This window comes from Eulemur rufifrons, chromosome 15 (assembly GCF_041146395.1).
Source record: "Eulemur rufifrons isolate Redbay chromosome 15, OSU_ERuf_1, whole genome shotgun sequence".
Classification (NCBI taxonomy): Eukaryota; Metazoa; Chordata; class Mammalia; order Primates; family Lemuridae; genus Eulemur; species Eulemur rufifrons.
In genome coordinates, this window is record NC_090997.1 from 15,085,116 (window position 1) to 15,108,214 (window position 23,099).

At 39.9% G+C, this 23,099-nt stretch overlaps 1 protein-coding gene across 1 annotated transcript in view; it reads right to left on the reverse strand.

The window, feature by feature from the left end:
- Positions 1–23,099, reverse strand: part of RCAN2 (regulator of calcineurin 2) — a 250,579-nt gene that overhangs the window by 217,425 nt on the left and 10,055 nt on the right. The window contains exon 2 of the mRNA XM_069489214.1: positions 687–913. Coding sequence (XP_069345315.1) covers positions 687–911 — 225 coding nt within the window. The 5' untranslated portion in view covers positions 912–913. The remainder of the gene's footprint in view (positions 1–686; positions 914–23,099) is intronic.

Consider the following 23,099-nt stretch of genomic DNA (forward strand, 5'->3'; position numbering starts at 1 on the left):
TCTCCAAATGGAATATTTACTGCGATTGCCAAGAACATTTACACTAAGTTTGTTTCTTAAAATGGGAAGCTGAGAAATGTTTATACATAGAGAGCCTCATTCCCCAATCATTTCAAATCAAGGATTTACTACTGTCATTTGAATTCTTACAACACACACACAGCAATACCACCACAGTAGCACTGAGCAAAGAAGGACTCAAATACCAACCAACTTACTCTCTGTAATAACTAGTGAGAGACTTGTAATAACTACTTAAAAAGCCATTTTTAGAACATTCATCAAACTGCAGGTAGGGGTGAAAGAGAGCTTGTGCTGTTCTGAGAAAGGCAAATTATGTTTTTGGCAGAATAGGGGAAACAGAAACTTTCAGGAGTTTAAGCTTCCTAGTCCAAGGGGTATTTCTTACAATCCATATTCTTAACACCACTTGTTTTGTTAGACAGACTTACAAGTCACAGAGGACTCAATTTAATTCAACACAGTCTCATCTACAACCTTGTCAGGTGAATTTCCAATGTTAGCTGATAATAGAACAGGCTTTTTTCATCCTGCTACGCACGCCAAAAACAGAGCCAATTAAACATGTCAAAAAACTTCAAAACATCAACCACAAATGCACAACAGGATTATGTTGAGATAATGCCACATCTTCCCATGTTTCAGGAACAAAGGAGACTTCTTACCTTGCTCTCCTCTCCTTCGAACACTGACTGGTGAACATTGCATGCAAACAACGAGTTGGGAAGGTCATTGAAGTCGGTAATTGCTTGGAAGGCTTCTTCTGCAAGGCACCGAGTGACAGCCCAGTCTCTGTCTATGCAGCAGAGTAAGAAAAGTCCTCCATCTTCTGGAATGTGCCCCTGCTGCCCCGGGCTCCTCATTCCGATGAAGTATGATTCTCCCCTCATTCCTGAGGATACAAAGACAGACACGTGTTACAGCAGAACAACTTCCTTAAAACTAGGCATTCGGGTCACAGTTTCGGACTCTCTGGGGCAGCACAGGGGAGTGTGATTAGGGGGAAAGCAGAGAATATTGGAAGGGAGAAGACCCAGCAAGTTCACATTGTCTCCTTGATCTCCAAATCAGAATTCACCATACAGCTCTGCTTCTGGGCAAGAATCCAGTAAGTGCTATGATAAAACAAACAAACCATAAACCCAAGGATAGGCGTTGGAGATCACCACCATCAGCACTACTAATATTGCCTATCAGATATGGAGTTCCAGGCAATGTTCTAAATGATTTTCATACTTTAACCTATTTAATCTCCACAGTAGTCTATGACGGCATTACCATATTATCCCCATTTTACAGATGGGAAGACAGAGGAACAAAGCAATTCAGCAACTTTTACAAGGTCACTGACAAAATGGCAGGGCTAGGATTCAAACCCAGGGAGGTTGGTGACAGAGCTGACTCTCCTATATCATAGGACTGAAGCAGATCAAAACTAGTAGAAATCTATAGGGAAGTATGATCTACTTCATCATCACCTGAATCCTGATTATAGTAACTCTAATAGTTAATAGTTTATCCACAATGAAAATACATACACACCCCCCACATATATTCCCAGTTTTGCTTAGGATAATTATTTCAAGTGATTTGTGAACCAAGTCTAGATCCTGAAAAATCAGGATCTATCTTGACTAATCCATGGTATATAGATTCCTCTCCCTCAGAGCCCCCATGAAGCTTTCTAGTATTAATTTTATCTTAGCCATGTTCAATCCTTCTATTAGTTTCTCATACCTTATATTCATAATTTACGGAACTATAGAGTTTTTCCATTTTTTGATACTGTTATATAATTTAGTGGATTTTGTTAGTCACCCCAGATATTTCAAGGATGGTATCTACTTTTTTTTTTTTTTTAAATCTATTTCATGCCTATATTCCTCAAAGCTCAATAGTTAGAAGCCCAGAGGGTGAGATCCCTTGTGCGCAGTTACACAGGCTAGACTGACACTTATGACAGGGCTGCCAAGTCATCTTCAGGAAGCTCCATTTTCTTCAATCCCACAGTCACAGAGCCTCAGAGTAAAGGACAGAAAGATGGGCACCGCTGAACATCACTCTGCCTTCATGAAGTTTAGTTAGACACAAATTCTGGATTTCCCAGCAAAATATGAGTTTCTGCTTATACCTCTTGAACTGTGAATGTATCATGGTGATGAGGTTTTATCTTTTGTTTTCATTTTTCCTAGAAAAGCCCCCATGAGAGTTTGATAAGCAGTAATGCATTACATATAAAATCTTAGGCCTGATTGAGACAGGAGCTAAAAATTAAAAAATTTGAGTAATAACTCTAAAAGCAAATCACTGTAATTGTGGCAGATAAAAATTTTATTCTATATAAAATATAATAAATCCATTCCTATATTCTAAAGTTCTTAAAACTCTAGTGCAAGATTTTCTGCATTCACATCAACAAAATATTTATTTTATATAAAATTATGGTACATGTTTTATTCTGTAAGTTTAGAATACATATTCCAAAATGTATGAATATTTTCAATTAGAAAGAAAACATCTTATAATATTAATATAATGGAAATTCAACTGCTAGACATCTTCAATAAAACACTTATATGCATTTATTTTCTTTTATATTGATGTATACTGTTGTTTCAGATATTTTACTGTAAAATACATGATGACTATCATTTATTGTTATTAGAGTACCTTATTTTACTAGTAAATATGATTACTAAAGGCATCAAAACAGTATTATTTTCATCAAATAATGCCAGGAAAACTTTTTGATAATGAAATCATAATCACCCAATAGCATGAAAAATAGATATTAAGTACAATTCTGATTTTATTTTGAATTCTGTCCCTATTATTTAAAAATTTTTAGATGAATCAAAACTGATTCCAAAATGGTCTTAGCTGTGTTCTGAGAATATTTCAATTATTCTTTTTCCAAAAAGAAACTCAAATCCATTGCTGAACAAATTAATTAAATAGACCAAATATTAAGCCTCACTCAGGACTTATTTTAATCTACTCAAATAGCCTTAATTTCTGTTCTAAGCTGCAACAAAATGATTATCTTCGTGAGACTTTATTTTAAGCTCATTACTTTCAGTAAAGATTTAAGGGGTGAATGCATTTTTGGCAAACACCCTATTCTACTTATATGGAGAAATACTTTAGAAGTCAGAGCTTTGAACAAAGGAGCCCTAATTTCTCTTTCCAGTTCCATTACTGACTCACCTCATAATTTGGAGAAGCCAAGTGATCACCCTGTGGCTGAGCCAAGCCTTACAAAATGGGAACAGAAACATCCCTCTGCCTCCCTCAGCAGTGTAGGGGGAGGCAGAGGAATGACACAGGAAGCAATCAAAATCAGTGTTAACCACTATCTAAAAGGACACAGAATATGAAATACTATAAAACCATCATTATGACAATCTCAGAGCAAGGCAATTATGCTTTAGTGTCAACTTTGCCTTGGTAAACCCAAATAAACAGAAAGAAAGGAGAACTCTGAAGATTAAAAGAACTTCCTAATAAAGAAATGTAAAGGCCCCAGAGCCCAAGTTAACTGGTTTGTCTTTTTACATTATTAATAGTTTCAAAATTCTTAACTATTGTAAGAAAACTTTGAGGCAACCATTGTACATGTTGGTGTCCTTATCGCTAAAGCTGAGGTTGGTCATCAGGGCAGAGCTGCCTTCGGCTCAGAGACAACTCGTCCGGCAGGACTTTCCAGCCTCACCCATGGCCCTTGGATGCTGTGTTCTTTCTCTGAGCTCCCTGAGCACCCTGCATAGCCTTCTCACGACATCATCTTCCACTGGTGTGACTCACTTACTAGTCTACATCTCAACCCAGACTGGTATTTCTTTAGAGCAGAACTTGGACTATCTTCATCTGTGTATCTTCGAAATGATGTTTGGCTGAATTAATGACTTACGTAAAAAGAAGTCATTTTCTGGAAATAACAGACTAGCAAACGGGTTATAACGGCCAACTTAAAATGTATGCACTAATAATGATACTATTATTACTGAAATACACACTAATAATACTATTATCATTGAAATAATATTATTTCAATTGTATAGACTAATAATGAAACAATCCTCTCATCTAAATGTAAGGTTTGGTTTATCAAATGTAATTGTATAAATGAAAGGAAGAATCACTCAAAAAATTCCTCTCGCTAAAATAAAAAATCTGTAGGGTACAGGAAAAATAGCATTTATGTTTTTAATTACATGGGTTCACTAAAAAAAAAACTAGAAATTCAGGAATGTATAAAGAAGAAAATAAAGTAATATATAATCCTACTATCCAGAGTAAACTCCTGCTAACATTTTGGTATATTTAGTTCCAGGGTTTTTTTTACATGTAAAAATTTTTAAACAAAATTAGGATCCTACTGTTTAGTTCCCACTTCTTGCTTGCAACACTGATGTAATCAAGAGCAGTCCCCCATATGATTACATATTCTTTGAAAACATTAATTTTCATAGCCACATTGTATCTCAGTGTATGGATCTGGCATAATTTATTTAATCATTCTCCTGTTGTTTGACATTTGGAAAGCAGAAATTTCCACCGTCACATGCATCTGGAAAAGAAAAACCACTATCCACTATTACAATACAAAGCCTCCTATAGGACAATCTCAAAACTTCTCTAGACGCAGAGAAGAAACATCTGTATGAAATACTGGTATGAGACCCAAGGGAACGCCTCAATGCCAGCTTTTTGCTGTAAGTAGGGGGACTTCTGGGATGTGGATTTCTTGTTGGAAAAATGAAAAAATAGCATGGCCTTGTCTACCTTACAGGTCTACATTAAAGTCTTCTGAAGCCCCCAAAATAACATGAATGAAAGGTATTTATTACTACTTTTAGGCTTATCAATCAAGTCAATGGCAGAGGAACCTAGCACTACAGAAGTGGCCATTGTCTCCTACTGTTGAGTGTGTGAACAATTTTCAAATTTCCAGTGTATGTCCATGAGGGTGAAGCCCAGGTCCTTACAGTGAGAAACAAGCAGCAAAGCTGCCTGAATATTTGTTGGGAGTTTGGTTGGAGACCCCATTAAGATGGAAAAATATTTGTAAGGCAAAGGAAGATAATTTAAAAAAATAAATAAAACCACCCCCCTGAAAAAAACACTACCAACAACAAAATGACAGTTTTATTTAAATATTAAAAAGTTAGGGACAATGAGAATATGATTGAATTTGACTCATTTTAATGGAGTAGGAAGCCTAAGAGAGGATAATTTGCACCATTTCATGATTTTGCTAATATATGAAAATAATTTTCATTCAAGATTTTCAAATAACCTGATAGCATTTATTAATTAAATGGTAAAAGACCTAAAAGGAAGACAGTATTCTTCCTACTCGGAAGACTAGCCACCTGAAACTTACAGATACCTATCCTTCTGACAGAAGTAGCCACTAAATAAATGTTTGTTTTGTGTATAAGTGAATACGTTCCCTCTCCCCCAATAAACTTGGATGATAGTTACTGAGTTTCTACATAAGGGAATCAATCTTTCCAAAACTCCCTGATTTCATTCCTAACAAACAATTATATGGTATGATTAAACCCAGGGGAGAGACCGTAAGGAGGTATCCAGTTCTGTTGGATATCATCATTATCACAGAGTTATCAATGTGCATGAGAGTCAGATTTCTGAATTGCAGAATCCTAAAAAAATTCCAGCTTTTTAGAAATCAAGTGTAACTCAGGAGAATGGGGAGCCATGAATTTGCCCACGTGAGTTCTGGTCTAGAAAGCCTTAAACTGGGTCTGAAAGGAGGGGGTTAATCACAAATGAGAACAACTGAGGAGCCATGGGAAAAAAAAATAAAGTAGTAAACATCCATGGAGATCCTTATACTAGCAGATAAAGTCACTCAGTCGTGTGATGTGTGACCAGAAGGGGAGCGGGGGGTGGGGGGGGGGTGATAAATTCATCTCGAGTCCCCTCAACACTGAGAGAACATCATGGCCAATTCTGGGTACCATGCACTACAGAAACACTGGAATTCCTCCAGAGGAAACAATTCAGTCCCACAGAGGGGCTCAAATTCATGTCATCTAAGAGACAGGGGCATGGGAAGAAACAGCATAAGGAAGTATAGGAAATAAGTCTTGAGCAAAATCATGATTGCCTTCAAATTCTGAAAGAGAAAATAGAATTTTTGTGTAAGAAAGTATAATAGAAGTCAAACCGGGGAAAAAGTTTTAATTTAATATAAGGAGCCATTAATCTTTTAAAAATTCCGGTTACAACAGAATGTCCTGCCTCATTCATGTCTTAGTGAACTCCTTGCATTGGAGCTATCCAATAAGTAAGCTTCACATAGCAGATGTCCCAGATGGGTGGCTGATGTTTCCTTTAAGGGCTCTTTGAGAATTTTACCTTTCCATGATTGGAAGAAAATACACAAGAAAAAGACAGATGTTTATCTATGGGCTTAAAGATACTCAAGAAAGGAGAAATTAGAACTTTTAACAAAAGCTTTCTCCAGTGTTTAAACCTTCAATTTGGATGCTTATAATGTAACCTGCATGAATTTTTCCTCACCCAAGTTACTCAAATTAGAAGGCAAGAATTTTTTTTAACAGAAAATAACAATCCACAATAGAAGAAAAATGAGCAAGACATACAAAAAGCAACTAACATTTAAATTTATTTTTTCTGAGACAAAAATAATGTTAAAGATTCAACTCTTTAGCTTTTAAAATTTAAGAACAGAAATATATAAATCTTTTTGCAATAAGGGCAACAGATAGAAAAACATATGCCTTGATTCCAAGTTATGGCCGGTTGAGGAGGATAAATAAGGAAACAGGATAAATGAAAATGATTAATGAATTATTCATTCTGACTTCAAGTTCAGTCTTGATTGAAAAACAAGTAAATGGATTATGGGAGATTTGTTAGTTTAGAAGAATTTAAAGAGGACAATGTCAGCTTGAATATTAATGATAAAATCTGGGAATACAATGTTGCATTAATAAGTAGTAAATAAGAAATGCCTATAGCTCTTTTAAAGTTGAATATCAGGTTAGCTGGGAGCCTCATGCGTATAGTCTCAGTGGGAGACTGAGGCAGGAGGATCACTTGAGCCCAGGAGTTCAAGGCTGCAGTTAGCCATGCTCATGCCACTGCACTCCAGCCTGGGTGACAAAGTGAGACTTCATCTCTAAAAATAAATAAATAAGTAAATAAAGTTGAATATAAGGTTAAATGCACCCAATTCAAAATTTTAAAGAGTAGAAACCTAAACTTTCAGTTTCACAGTATTTAAAATTCTTTCATCTCTAAAACTAAGTGATTCTTTAATGATATCTGGGACAAAATGAGCTCATTAGGAGAAAATTATGTATAAAATATAATAATAATTTTACAATTAAATTATATCCTCAGGTTTCATTTTTGGTCTGGCCTTATAGGTGAGGTCCTTTTGATTCACCCTTTTGGTATTTTAATATAGAGATCCTCCTAGGGATAAGACAGGCCTTTTGCTTATTTTTGTCCGTCTTACAGGGAGATTGAAGTATAATATTAGTAACAACAAACCATACCAGGCATCCTGAGATACAAAGGAGAGACATGATATTCTTAGGCTACACTCCATAGAAACCCATTAGAGCTCTTTCTGAAATATAATGGAACCTATATAATTCAGCTGCAGAATTTCACACCTGCAGAGCTGTGTGAACCTCATGCTATTCTTTATACCATTTGGGATTGGTCTTGAAAGAATCAGGAGCATGCAGTTTCCAACTCATGGTTTTCAAAGGAAATCATCCACATTCCTCATTCATGGCTCTCTTCAGGACACCTTCTGGAGTCACTGTTCTATCTTAATCTCCCACTAGACAATAATTCAATTACTTCAATTCCCTATGGAATCAGCATCTCATTAATTTTCATGGAGTTTAAAAAAGTGAGTCATTTCCATCTTCTTCCTTTGCACTAGACTCTACATCAGTGATGACAACAAACTTGCCCATCATAATGTCTGTGTACCTGTAGGGTCTTAATATTCATGGTCTCCCAAAAGGATTTGCAGATCCTGTGTTTTCTTTCAATGAACATAATAAAAAGGGAAGGAAGAACCTCACATTTACCCAGGGTCATATGGAACAAGCAGGGAGGGCATTTGTATTCCATTCCCACAAACCTAACTGACACTAAGAAAATGTGTTTCAAACAGGTTTCCTGCAAGATAAGAGAGTCACTGAAAAGAGACACCACCTTTTATGAGGGGTAGGAGAGTGAGGAAGTTGTTCCTAAAGACAGAAAAATCTGCTTCTACAAAGAATGACCTACAATGACTCATAGATTTATTAAACAAAATAAGCACTCGCCCAAAGCAGAAGAGGTTGGGACATTGTATTAGTCAAGGTCCCAGCAGGAAACAGATGGCACGCTCAAATTCGATAATTTGAAAAGAGTTTAATAAAGGGACTGTTTACAAAGGTGTGGGCAGGGTATAGGGAAACCACAACAGGTAGTGCAAAAGCCTGGGCTAGAGTTCTCCCTAGACCTGACGAGGTGTGGGGTTTCCAGAACCTGGAGAGATTCTGGAAAATATGGAGAGAACAGAGGGCTGTGTGGAGTGGCCCCCTGACAGATCTTCCATTGAGGAATGGGATCAATCCATGGTGGCACCACAAAGAGGGTACCGGAAGAATAAATATCCCCACCTTGCCCTGTTTCTCTGATCTCCTGCTGGCACCTCCCATTCGTCAAACCCAACTGGAAGCCAGAAAACAAAGGAGCCATGGACATGGAGAACATGGGCTTGGCTCTGGGGCACAGGGCCACAGTGCAGGGTGGGACAGGGTGGAGAGAGGCTCTTTGGGATCAAATGAAGATATCTGGTACAGTCTTCATGAATGGGTAGTAGTCTGGACAGTTCATGGGTTAATTTCAGTAGAACTTGAAATTTTAAAATTTTAAAGCTGAGTCATTTGTAAACTGACCATCTCTGGCTGCATTTTTCTTAGAAACAAAAGCGTGAACAGAGATAAGTTCCCTATATAGTAGAGAACACTAGCCCCACTGGGGAAGATGTGTTCAGGAGCCCTCCTGGAGGCAGAAGACCATCCTTTCATTATTGCTTAAAAGAAACGAAAAGAAAGCCCAAAGCCTCTGGATGAGCCAAGCAATTATATGCAAAATAACTTTTCACAGGAGGGTGGCACTTCAAAAGTGAGCAGCAAAACAGGTGAAGGTTGCTATGGTAGCCAAAATCAGATTTATCCTGTCATCCTTCACCTTCAGCTCTCGGATGGGTCACGGAGCGCTGGGGAGAAACAGAGTAAAAAGAAAAAAAGGCAAGGAGTGAGAGACACTACAGCTTTGAGGAAAACTCCAGCCAAAAAGGGTCTGTGCTATTCAGACCTCCTTCCAGGAGAAAAGAATAGATGGACTAGGAGGCTGCCTGGGGGGTGGAGGGCTGCTCAGACTCAGTAGGAGGCCAAGGGGGCAGGTCACACTCCCTCTGATAGGACTGGTAGGTGATGGAGAACTTAAGGTAAGGTCCCTTTAATTTGAGGGGGAAAGGAAGGCGGAAGAAGAAATACTCCTATCTCAACACTCAGCATACAGTATGCTAATTTTTCCCTGAAATACAGCTACATGTTCATGTCATTTCCACATTAAAAATCTTCCATAACTCCCTAAGATCTACCAAATTAAATGAAAACAGTTCATGAGCCCAGTGAACCAGGACAGCCACAAGATGACAGTTTTCCTACCTAGACTCATCTATGGCCTCATCAGTGCTGGGAAAACAATCACAGGTGTCAGCTTCAAGTTCCAGCTCTGTCAACAATTAAAATAACAGCAGCAATCCTCGAGTGCTGACTCTGTCCTAAGGGCTTTACCTGTATCTAACTTATAGACAGCGGTGCAGCCTTGGCCATCAACCTACCTATCAACATCCCCTCGTACTCAAAGCCATGTTTGGGGTCACTGCCTTTATGCCCCACTCTGAGCCTAGCCTGGCTGAGATTAGATCCCCCTATCACTGACTGCGGTTGTCCTGTGTTTGTACCCCTCAGGACACCTACTCTGTTTTGTCTCTCTTTGTACTTATTTATTCTTACCTTGCACCCAGCGTTCAGGGCAGGAGCTGGGTCTTAGCCACCTGTATAACCCTTGTAGCTACTAAACAGGACCTTACACTTAGAAGGTAGCCACTGACATTCCCTGCATTGAATAGATTGCAAGGAGTTCTGAATTTGACTCTCACCTCTTCAACTTGCCTTGGGCAAGCCATGCAATCTCTGTGTTCAGTCTTCTCACTTATAAAGTAGGGGTAATAGGGAGCGTTGCTGTGTTGAGGATTTGACATTTAACGCATGCACGGCACTTAGAATAATGACTGGAACACACCATGAGTGCTCAATAAATGTGAACCATTATTAGTATTAACCACCTTAGTTCTCCCAGAACAACTCTCCAACCATCTTTGCACACGACACAGGAGCTCTTCCTCTCTTTTATCTATGGAGATGTGGTAGAGTAGAGTAGTCAGGTGTGGACTTTCAAGTTGGTCTGTCAGGTTTGAATTTTGGCACTGCCACTTTCTAGCTGTGTGACCTCGGATGTGTTCCTGAACATCTCAGGGCACTGTATGTAATGTGGGGACCATACAGTACTGACTTTGTGGGGTTGTTGCATGGATTAAATGTTGCATACCTTACGATTCTTCTCCCTCCCCTGACCCCAAATCCCAAAATTCCCCTTGGGCACTCTATTCTTCAGCTCTTTAGAAGAGATCCTCCTTCCACAGTGAGAAATGCAAGAGCATTTGAAGTCAGACAGACCCAGATTTAAACCCCAGCTCCCTATCCATTTGTGACTGTCGGTTGGGAGAAGAAGGAGTGATAGTTGCAGCTGGCCCTGGAGTCTGGTCTGAATCTTCCTTCCACAACAATTTTACTTTGTGCTTTTAGGCAAGTTAGTTTCACCCACTAAGCCTCAGTTTCCATGGCTATAAATTGGGACTATTGAGAGATCCAAATGAGATAATCTTGGTAAAGAATTTAGCCCAGAGCCCAGCAGCCAAAGTCACTCATGAAATGTCAGCATTTGCTCTAATCACTTGCACCTGTTAATCTGACTGCAGCTTGCACCTTTAACTACTTATCTGTTCTCCAGTAATCGCTTCACTTTCTAGGAAAGGCATAATTTGTATTAGATCCAGGGTTTGACATGACTTTAGGATAAGAATCAGAACTGCTGTTTAAATGCCTTAGTTTTATCAGCCCATTTTCAATCAAAGCGTAACCTGAATTAGCTTTCTAACACAAGTCCCGTGCTTCAGTTTTACTTACAGTCCTCATTCCTTTCAGCACCATTTTCTAGCTTAGATAAAAATGCTGCAGGGACCCCACTAGAGGCTCAGGATACTTGACAGGAAGGCTCGGACCCCACCGCAGCCAGCCAGCCTTGCCAACACCAACAAAGCATCCTCCAGCCAGGAAGCGCTGCCCGGCTCCTCCCTTCTGCCCTCCTGTCTGCACATGTGTTGTTATTTACAACATTTGGCAACATGAACTCATTTATTGACGTTTTTACATCTCCTCCCATATGTTGAGCATTCTTGCTTCTTCCTGTAATGGCTGGCACCCAGCAAGGTTCCTGGTTCCCCGTGCTGGTGAGACAAATGGCATGTAACACCACCAAACTCTACCCACAGCTACTCCCTCTCTCTCTTTCTCTCTCTCTCTCTCATTACTAAAAGCTGTCCCAGAGCCTTGCTCTCACCTTTGATTACTACTGTCTCACCTCAGTGACTTCCTGAGTCTCACAGATTCTCATTGTCTCCTGCTGTGTTGAATCCAGAAGGCTGAGTGTTCTCATCCTGTCTTCCTTACCTTTCATTGCTAGCACAATGCGCTCTTCATCTGAAAGTAAGTGGCTGCCCTGGCTGCTTCAGGTCACTTTTAAAATCCTTCCTTTTTTTTTTTTTTTAATATCCTTTGGCTGAAGACAGTTTCTATTCCCTCTCTCTGTCTCTCATGTCTACAATTGTAATATCCTTTAGAAGCAAATATCCTACAGAAGCAAATGCTGATTGGACTTCTGCACTGCAACCTCCTGTCCAGAGGGAGCTGTCTTCCCTTGGCCTGTTCAGCCAGGGGCCCCACCTGAGACACTGACACAGGCTGGGCAGTTGTGTAAATGACTCCTAGTCTCCCTCTCCATTGTCAGAAAGTCACAATTCAGGATGATTCATAATTAGTCTCCCACTTCTGGTGCCATGTGTTGTTTACAAGAAAGAGCTGACCCAGATTTTAGCCTAGAAAAAAACAAACTGAAACCTTTATTCAAGTCCCTCCTGGCCTACTGAAACTGATACCAGCTCACCTGGTCTCTCACCCCCTCCAGCAACTGATCAGGGGCCAGGGCTTGTGGAGGATGGAACTAAGGTTTCTTGAGAAGACCCACAGAAGGTCTGGGAAGAGAGACTGAGCATAGTCACTAATCCACCTTTTGAGAACTAGTCTTATAACTTAACTGTCCTGGACTCTGTACTGCTTTACACAAAAGACCATGCTAAAAATGAGGTGGGAAGAGGATGTATATCATCCTTCTACTTGTCCAGTAGAGCAGATGGAACACTTGTGCTGTGGTTTGAATGTGTCCCCTCCAATATCCAGGTGTTGAAACCTAATGGCCAATGCGCTGGTATTAAGAGATGGAGCCTTTAAGAAGTGACTAGGTCATGAGGGCTCCACCCCTCGTGGATGGGATTAAGGTCCTTATAAAAGACGCTTCATGTAACAATGGGCTTGCATGCCTTCTGCCATGTGGGGACGAAGTGCTCCTCTCTCTGGAGGACATAGCAACAAGGTGCCATCTTGGAAGCAGAGAGCAGCCCTCACCAGACAACCAAACATGCTGACACCTTGATCTTGGACTTCCCAGCCTTCAGAACTGTGAGAAAATTAATTTCTGCTCTTTATAAGTTGCTCAGTCTCAGGTATTTTGTTAGAGCTGCACAAAGCAGACTAAGACAACTTATAACTTTAATGAGCTGAAACCATCACGGTGGACATCATGATAACTAAGAATCAAGATGGTGGCTTCACTACTGCAGCCTACAGACTCCTGACAAACACAACAAGAACAGTGTGAAGGGCCCGCCCAGAACTCCAACATGACCTTGGATGTGCTTTCACCTTCTTGTTTTTCTAATCACCACCCCATATGTTTAACTGGAAAAACAGCCAACAAAATCGAAGCTCCTGATGAAGACGTCAGAGATCAGTGTTCACCACTGCATTCCTAAAACCTAGCTCAGTGCCAGGACTGGCTGGTAGGAAGGACAAGAAACATTATTTTAGGCTTGCCTGTCTTTTTGAGGGATTATGGCTATTTGTCTCTTTATACAGTTACCTAATAGTCCTACCTTTCAGATGACAGTGTCTGGCACATAGCAGATGCTCAAAAATGCTCATTACATAAATCAAGCCAGTTCTTTATTTACCCTCTCTCCACTAGTTCACTTACTGTTTCTCATTTTCTTAAAATTGGTTTTATTATTCTTCTTCTCTCAAACAGAACTATTACCTTTTCACTTATAATGTACAAGTACTCTGAATAGTATTAGGTTATTAAGTATAAAATGTCCGATTTCCTTAAGTACCAAGTTTGACAATTGATATCACTGACATTTCACTTTGACACTTCTTGTTTTATTTTTATTGTGAAGGTACATCCTCAGTCTTTCAAATGCATGGTTTGGCTTGTGATTGTCAAAAAATATTTTTCAGAGCAATTTTTGTGAAACTATGGATAAGGTATTTTTGAATATGAGTTCCATCATGGAACCAATGCAGTGCAGACAGCTCAAAATATCAACACAGTGTTTGGGAAGGATGTGGCTAATGAACACATGGTATGTCAATGGTTTGAGAAGTTCCATTCTGATGATACTAATCTTGGAAATGAGGGAGGTAGGTGACCTGAGACCAACGTGGATAATGATGAGCTGAAAGCTGTAGTGGAAGTGAATCCTTCTCAACCTAAGCATGAATTAGCAGCAAGGTTTGATGTTACTATTCCAACAATATTGGACCATTTGAAACAAATCGGCAAGGTAAAGAAGCTGGATAGATGGGTTCTGCATGAATTAAATGAGCATCAGAAGAGAAATGTCTTGAAGTTTAACTTTCTTTGCTGTCACAACCAAAGGCGATCCATTTCTACACCGAATTGTTACGTTTGATAAAAAATGGATTCTTTTTGATAATTGCAAGCATTTGGCACAATGATTGAATAAAGATGAAGTGCCAAAACACAGTTCAAAGCCAAGTATTCATCAAAAAAAGCTAATGGTGTCTGTTTGGTGGTCCAGCACTGGTATTCTCCACTAAAGCTTCAGGAAACCTGGTCGATGGATTACAGTGGATGTCTACTGCAACCATTTGGATGAAATGATGAGGATGCTTGTGATTAAGAAGCTGAGATTGATCAACAGAGACAGGCCAAACCTCTTGCAATACAAATCTTGACCACATGTGGCACAAACAATGCTGCTCAAACTACAGAGGCTGGACTTGGAAACTCTCTGTTATCCATCTGTATTCAACAGACCTTGCACCAACTGACTACCACTTCTTCCAGGCTTTGGACCACTTCTTGCAAGGAAAAACATTCAATTCTCAACAAGCTATGGAAAACATCTTTTGCGATTTCATTGCCACTTGCTCTCCAGGCTTCTTCATTACTGGCATAAACAAGCTACCATTATGATGGCAAAACTATGTTGATAGTTCAGGTGTATACTTTGATGAGATGTAATAAACCAGACTTTTGATTGGAAATTGGACATTGCATATTTAATAACCTAAAGGGAATGAGTCCTAAAAAAGATGACTTGGGAAGTACTTAAGACAAGAGAAAAGGAAAGCTAGTCTAACTGAGCACATAAACATGGTTTGCCCTTGGCTTAGACGTGGAGAGGATGAAGTCTGCCTTCACCATGCGTGGCTCTCAGTCTTCATTGGCTTCCCTCCTGGTAAACTCACCTCCCTTCATTCTCCTCTTCACTGGAAGGCACAGATACCTTTCAGAGTATTTCTATCAGTCCATGAAAACCCATGTAGTGTGGTTGTATAGGGCATTTGCTATTTTATATATGGCTGGTCAGGACTCTTTCTCTGATCAGTGAGGAAGAAGGGAGGCCAATAAGGAAGAGAGTGTATGAAATAAGTTTGGAGGGAAAACAAGAGGCCAGGACATGTGGTCTTACAGGCTGTGGGAAGGACTTAGCTTTTCTCTGAGATGGGACCCCACTGGAGGATTCTGAATGGACTTACGTTTTAAAATAATTTATCTGGCTGGTATTTGGAGAATAGATCAATGGAACAAGAATGGAAGTAGGGGAGCTGTTATGAAACTACTGCAGTAATACAGGCAGGAGATGATGGTGATACAGACTGAAGAGGTAGCAGCAGAAATAATGAGAAGCAGTAGGAGTCTGAGTATTTTTAATGTACTGACAATATTTGTTGATGGATTAGATATGCTATAGGAGAAGACTCAAGGGTAATGCCAAGGTTTTGGCCCGAGTACCTAGAAGCAACAAAGCTGCCATTTACTAAGAGGGAGTAGACTGTGGGAGGAGCAAGTTTGGAGAGATGGAAATAGAAGTTCAGTTTAGGACATGTTAAGTCGAAGACTCCTATATTTATCTAAGTAATCAACAGGTGGTTCCATGAGTCCAGAATTCAGGAGAGAGGAGGATATCATAGATTTGCGGTCCCCAATCCCCGGGCCATGGACTGGATAAGAAAAGACCGCTGGTTACCATTCAGGTCTGAATAATTTATTATAAATATCCATAGATATTAAACCACTTTTTTCTGTAATGTTGTTCTTTAAGGGGACTCTTTACATAATCCCTCATGAAAGGAATGAGACTAAATTTATAAAACAGAGATAGTATTTTAACTTTTGAATATTATTCCATATTGGAGTTCCTCAACCTTCAAAAGTGCAGTTTCAAAGAGGAGGAGCAAAAGATAAATGGAACAGGATTAAGGAGTGAGTAGCTGGGAAACAAACATAGGCAGCAGAGCTGTAGAACTTTCAAGAAGTGATACGCCAATGTCCTGCCACATTCTTAGGAAAAAGTCAAGGCTTATTTTTCTCTAGGTGAACATCATCTGTCTTATTGTTTTAATACTCAGATTTTTTTTTCTCATAAATCAGGAAGTTCTTTTAGGCTTTGTTGGGGATTTCCAAATTGAGGTATTTTGTGACAGTGTTCTATTGTTGACAAATACGAGATAAAATGAGTTTGCTGTTCTTCTGTAAAAGGATCTCCCAGAAGCTCTTGAAATGTTTTCCTCTTAGTCCAGGTAAATATCTGAAACTGCTTTATTTCATTACAGTTGAAGTTAAAGCAATATTCAAAAAATCCTCAGGCAGCCCCAACAAGCATTTGTGTCGTTCAGCGTTGAGTATCTCACGACCCGCCTGAGAGTGCAGGGTAGCTCTTGGCTTGAGCATTTCCCCCAGTATCATTATCTTCCAAGTATTTTTGTTCTAAATATTTCTTTACCTCTACTCAATCCGTATCCTGACAAGAAGAGGCCCCTGTCAAATCTCTCTGTGCCCCTCCCCACCGCATTCCCCAGTGCTCAGCCAGGCAACAGAGAAGATACCGAAGATGTTTAACTCCAAGGTAAATTACTCATCCTGGGTGTGGGATGAACACCTTTTGGGCCCACATTTCATCCCCGAGAACCAGTACACATCATAGAGAGAGGTCAGTGACCACCCATTGGTCCCTGGTCACTTGGAAATCAGATTGAGGGTGAGGTCCTTCTGCACCTGGCTGCAGACTCTCCTAAGGCTCTCTGACTACTAGTTAAGGAGGAAAGAAGTCTCCTAACAGCTGAACGTTGCCTTCCTCTACTTCCACAACAGAAACCAAGAGTAAAACACCATCAGAAGGTTGTCAGAGAATCTCTCTGCTCTTTTCCAGAAATGCCCACTTGAGCAAGCTTCAGGTAGTTGAAAGTCATGTTCTGCCCAGGTTGACTATTTTCTTGACAATACGGAGCATCAATTTTATTTCCAACTTAAGGTAGGCAGTAAATTGCTATGCCCATTGCAGGGGGGATGTGGGGAGGCATGTGATTCTGTGGGAAGGAGACAGAAACAGGGAGGACTCGGGGAGGAAAGTCCTTCTGTGGGAAGGAGACAGAAGCAGGTCACAGGAAGCCGAGCTGCTCCTCCCGGCTTCGGCAGTGTCCAGCCACTGGAAGAGAAGTGAAGGGTGATTTTCAAGGCTCCATGTTTCTCCACATGAGCAGAAAAACTGTAACTCAGACATTCCTTAGCTATTTCAATTTCAAATTCATTTCACTCTCATCACTTCTCTCCTTTTGCGCAGGGTGGTTTCTGTAATTACGTTAACGCAGAGTAGTTGAAACACTACACTCTCTCTGAGGTCCGATGATGACTGTTGCTTCCAGCCCTGTGGAGAGCCAATTGGCTACTTGACTCTCTGATCTCATACTGGAGGTTGGGAGTTATGTTTACTCATTCAACAAACAATTATTGAGGGCCTACCATGTGCTTGACGGACAAAAACGAAGCAAAGTGAACGGCCGTGATCCCTGCCTTCATAGCTTTTGGAGTCCAGTGGGGATGTCATCAATCTCCAAAAGGGGTCTTCTTTCTCTTTTCTAGTGTTCATCTAACAAGTGTTCTCATTAACTCCATTTTAAAATTGGAAGCCAAAGATGAGACATAAAGACGAGCTAAGTGATGTTGGTAAAGAACGAGGAGTGGATAATGAGAAATTGCTGGTGGGTGATGCTGAAAACAATAACACTTTCCATCTGCCGTCACCAAAGCTCTTGTGCCCCCTGACCCCCACACCTTATGAGATCACAGGGAACTTACTGTAATGCCCATTTTACAAAGTAGGAAACTAAGGCTCAGTTGCTCAGGGCCTTATAGCTGGAATAGCAGAATCAGGGCTAGAATGAAGATCCCCTGAATCTTGATCTTTCCATCTTGCCAGCCCAAAATAATGAGGGGGAAAAAAATCCCAACATTTTTTGGTACATTGGAATGCATAAAGTCAAACAAATAATCCGTGAAGCTATGAAACATTATTTTAATGATTAGGTAGAAAACAACCCAGTGAATATTAATAACATAATTGAAATGCTATTAGCAGTCATCTAATCTATCCAAAAATTCTAATAATACCTCATGAGTGCTTCTCACGTGCAAGATGCTCAGTCATGGAGGACTTAGTGGTGAGTCACCAAATGCCAGCCTCGCAGATTGAATCCTGAAGGTGGACGGTGCTTGGTATCATGCTGTGGTATTGTGATATAATAAGGAACATATATTTTGGTATTCGTCCAAGGTTCCTGGCTCACAGCTCCTGAGACCCTTGTGATTGCCTAAGTGATTAGAGTGATAGGAGCAATAGAAGTATCTTTTGTTAAAATATTTGGTCCTTCATCCTAGGTTTCTGAAACGGCTGGAACAGCTCCAGAGTGATAAAGGTGAAAGTGTCTTCTGTTATTCGTAACAAGTCCTTTTCAACCACACCTTAGTTTATGTTAATAAGGGGATTTTTTGGAAAGCCCCTAGATAACCACAAGATGGAGGACTGGCTGCCATGCCAGGAAAACGAACCATGTGACTGGAGAGTTGAAAGGTTCAGCACCCACCACCCACCTTCCAGGGAGGGGACAGAGGCTGAAGGCTGAGTTGATCACCAATGGTCGATGATGTAGTCAATCAGACCCGAATGATGGATCTTCCATAAAAACATAAAAGGACAAGATTTGGAGCATTTCCAGGTGGCTGAACACTTCCACGGGTGACACACCCCACCTCCACGGGGACAGAAACTCCGGCCTTCGGCACCCTTCTGAACCTCACTCTGTGTTTGTCTTCATCTGGTAACTCTTCTGTGTCCTGTAGAATCCTTCCCTTCTCCCTTCCAACTCTGGTACTTAATGCTACATGGACTCTCTTGGTTCCTAATAGCTTATTTACCAGACACAGAAAGTCAAAAACAGGAAAGGAGGGAGGGGCAAAAATATGAGTAGATCCCTTTTCTGATAAAATTATTGGTGAGCTCTCCAAGGCTCAATTTATTAAAATGATAAAATTGAGTCCATAACATTTTTGTGTAACACACATAAAAGCTAGTATCAAATAGTGTTAAAACCACAGATGCTGAGTGCTGCTGTCTGCTTTTGAACTGCGGCTGTGCCACTTCTCAGCTGTGTGTCCTTGGGCAGGTTATTTAACTTCTTTGTGCCTCAGTTTCCTCATCTGTCAAATGTGGATGAAGATGCCTTGAGGATCAAATGTTGAGTTATCGCCAAAAGCCTTAAAGTAACACCTTGCATGTAAGATCTAGATAAGTGTTACCTAATTAATACAAATATTCTCTACTGAAGAGATTTGCCAAACAACGGACTCAGAACTGTAACAAAGTATGAAAATAAGGTAAAGTTAACAATTCCTACAAAATCGGTACTATCTTTTTCTCCCTTCAGTCAGGTAAAGACCTGGCTGAGAAGTAGAACCTATCTATCATGCTATCCTTAGGATGGGAGCACCCTTGCAGAAGAAAGTTAAAAATAAGCCCAGAGAAAGGAACGGAACAGCTCCTACCATAAAGTGGCTAACTCTAAGTATATGGAAATGCTTGATGAGCTGGTGGTTCAAGCTCTTCCTGAGGATGTCCTGAAAAGCTACTGAATACCTCTATCATTAGAGATGACAAAAGTAAGAATTCCCACAGTCCCTGCTTCAGAACAGCCCCGACTTTGAAGATAAGCATTAAAATAATAATGATAATAACTACCAGTGGTCATTTTCATGAAACACAAGCTCTAAGGATACTATAATGATCTATTGCAAAGACTAGAATATATAATGGATTAAAGAGCTGAGAGCAACTTCAGTGATTATTTTGCCCAACCCCTTACTGACATAAACTAGGAAACCCAAAGGTTGCTAAGGAAAGGCCCCATCCCTCACAGGGAAATCACAGCTGACCCAGGACGAAAGCCCAGCCCTGTGGATTCTCCACTCTGTGAACCCTACAGTATTCTCTCTGCACCGAGCAGGCTGTCAGGAAATAATCATAATGATAATAATAATAAACACATATAGCACATTTCTATACATTTTATTAAAATAGAAAAACTTTATTAAAATTTTGAGTAAGTGGAGGACAGTGAGTTATACACAGAAGAAAAAAAAAAAGTCCCCTCTTTTACAGGATGGCCCTAGGCTACCCAAGGTTGGCACTGCCTTACACCAGCCTTTACTTCCCAGCTTCCCACCCCTAGATGTCCACAGGCTATAAAATTAGCCTCTCCTGTCTTTCCGTCAGAACTCACTGTCCTCTATTCTAATGCCCCAAAGTCTTACAAGGAATTAATCATAAGCAATACCAAAGAGCTAAGGATAAATATGCCATCAGGTATCACCTCCTCTCTGAGTGTCTGCATTTAACAAGGGCTTGCTTTTTCTTTAGTCAAAAGTAACTAATGTCATTTTGGACAGACTCAGAGACCTTTTAAACCAGAAGCTTTTAAAATTCTAATGCACCATCATTATCTTTTCTGTTTAGGTGGAGCTGGTGCTACTTCCTAGCCCAAATTCACAAATCTTTACGGTGGTGATAAGGAAATGATTATAACCATGGGTGATGTGCATACACAACTGTCAGTTATCAGAATCAGGACAAGGAGGGACAAAGAATCTAAAAGCACCTTGATTGACAGGGCTAGTCAGAGGTGCACCAGAGAACCACAGCAAAGGAGAGTTTCACCCAAGGTCAGACCTTAACCGTCCCAGATAATATTTACAGGTTGACAGAAAATGTCAACGTTTTATCCCTCAAGAAAGACTTAGAGTGGACAGGCCAGTCCCCTAGTGGGTGTGGGGGCATTTTTTAGTGGAAGGTTTTCATTATGTATTGCAGAATAATTCAGTAGGCTCAATTTTGAAAAATGTATGGACTACTTTAGGGGAAAAAATGATACTGCTTCCCCTCTAAATTTTTGACTTAAGCAGTTTTTATTGTGATGACACTTAAATATGTACAAACATAAAACTAAGTTATAGTTTCATCTCCTCTAAAACCATCAAACGCCCGCTAAATGTTCTAAATGTTCTAAACAAAATTGTATCACCAATTCAATTCAGATTAATAACATCATTCAGATGATGATCTTTTACTAAAAGTCACCCTCCATCCTCATTATGATGTCAGTGATCCTGAAAACTACAATGTAGGTGTTTTGGAGTTGAGAATGCTCCTGCCACCTCCACACAGTAGTGCCCTCCCCACCATTTCCTCATTGGTAGGAAAACATAGTATTCACTGGACCAGTGGACCACACAGTCGCATGGTCTTCACTTGAGGCTAGTTACATAATAAGTCCACTGTTCATTCCCATAAACCCATGGCAACTAAAATAGCATTGGCACCAACTTGATTGTAAATAAACAACACAAATTCATGTAACACAAACATGCAGCAGCATTATTCATTACAAAGTGGGCATCTGGATGACCCAGAATATGCTAATATGAGTTTAGATTAGCACTGAAATAAAAACAGCAAAATTTAAGAGTCACCCTATGGAAGTCCTGTGCCTTCCCCTCCCAAATGCCTCTGCAAATCTGTCACAAATCACTGTGACAAGGCATGGAGGGCTGTGAAGACAGAGACCATTGGTGGGCCCTGGCTTCCCCATTTATTACCTGTACAACCATAAGCAAGTGACTCAACCTCCCTGAGCCTCAGGCTCCTTATCTATAACATTGGGATAAAAATAGAACCTACCTCATAGGGTTTGAGAAGACTATGTGTGACAACACGTGGAAAGTCCTTAGCCCAGTGCCTGGTGCTCAATAGGTGCTCAATAAATACCCACAGTTATTCCTACTTGGTTGCTTTACCTCCAAGTTTCACAAAAGAGGAAAGGATACACTGTTTTACCAAAACAGAAGCACTTCAAAATAATTTGAATTTGACACAGAAGAAGCCTTTCACATGCCTGCCTGCAGGAAATTCATATGCTATCAATCATATTTGGTGCTTTGTTACGTAATAGAGATGTGATATTAGGTGATATTCTGGAAAGAAGAGGCCTATTCACGCACACAAAGTGAAAGTAGGCAAACCTAATGTAGAGTTACTTATTTTTATAGTTAACAATTGTGTAAGGAGAACAAAGGCTTTAAAGACATTTAAAGGTGTGGATATCTTCAAGGTGGTGTTCCTGAATTATTTATTAATAGAATGGATATAATGGGTAGTTCATTTTGCCACCAGCTGAGTGCCCACCAATGGCAAGCCATGTGATGATTGCAGCCAGGGCCAGGCTGAATAAATGAGTCAGCAGGGTTTTCATCCTTAGGGCACTTACTGTCTAAGGGGACATGTAGGTAAACAAGTAAGATGCTTAAAGTCTACTGGGCTCTAATTTCACTAAAGGTGGGAATTACATTCTACTGGTTTTTATATCCTAGTGGCTAGCACAGTATTTGGTTCATGGTAGGGGTAAATGAATTAATGAAATACATGAGTAAATAGAATTTATAGGTTAGACTATGTATGTGCCATACATATAGGTTCAACAAAGAATAATGGCTCCTTTGACGGCATAGGAATTGAGAAAATATAGAGGAGATGGAATTTGAAGGAAGACTAGAATTTCAAGAAACAGATGAGAGAGTGTCCAATTATAATTTTATACAGTTGCAGTGTTCTCTAAATTGGTTCTCATTGATAAAACAATTCTCATTCTGATTATTATTATATCTAGCGTTTCTATAACTCTATTTCTGCAAATTGTATGCAATTGCTTCTTAGTTTGTTATTTATTACAAAGACTTTTGATTTATTTATAAACAACGTGGTGGTTCATTATTTATTAGAATAGGAAGCTGAAGAAATAATATCTGGTCTCTAGCAGCTGTGTCTCAATTATTACTATTGGTCTCCTGGGGTTGTCTAATAAGTAGCCATAAAAAGTCAATTCGCAATTAGGAAAACAAATGTGTATATTTGG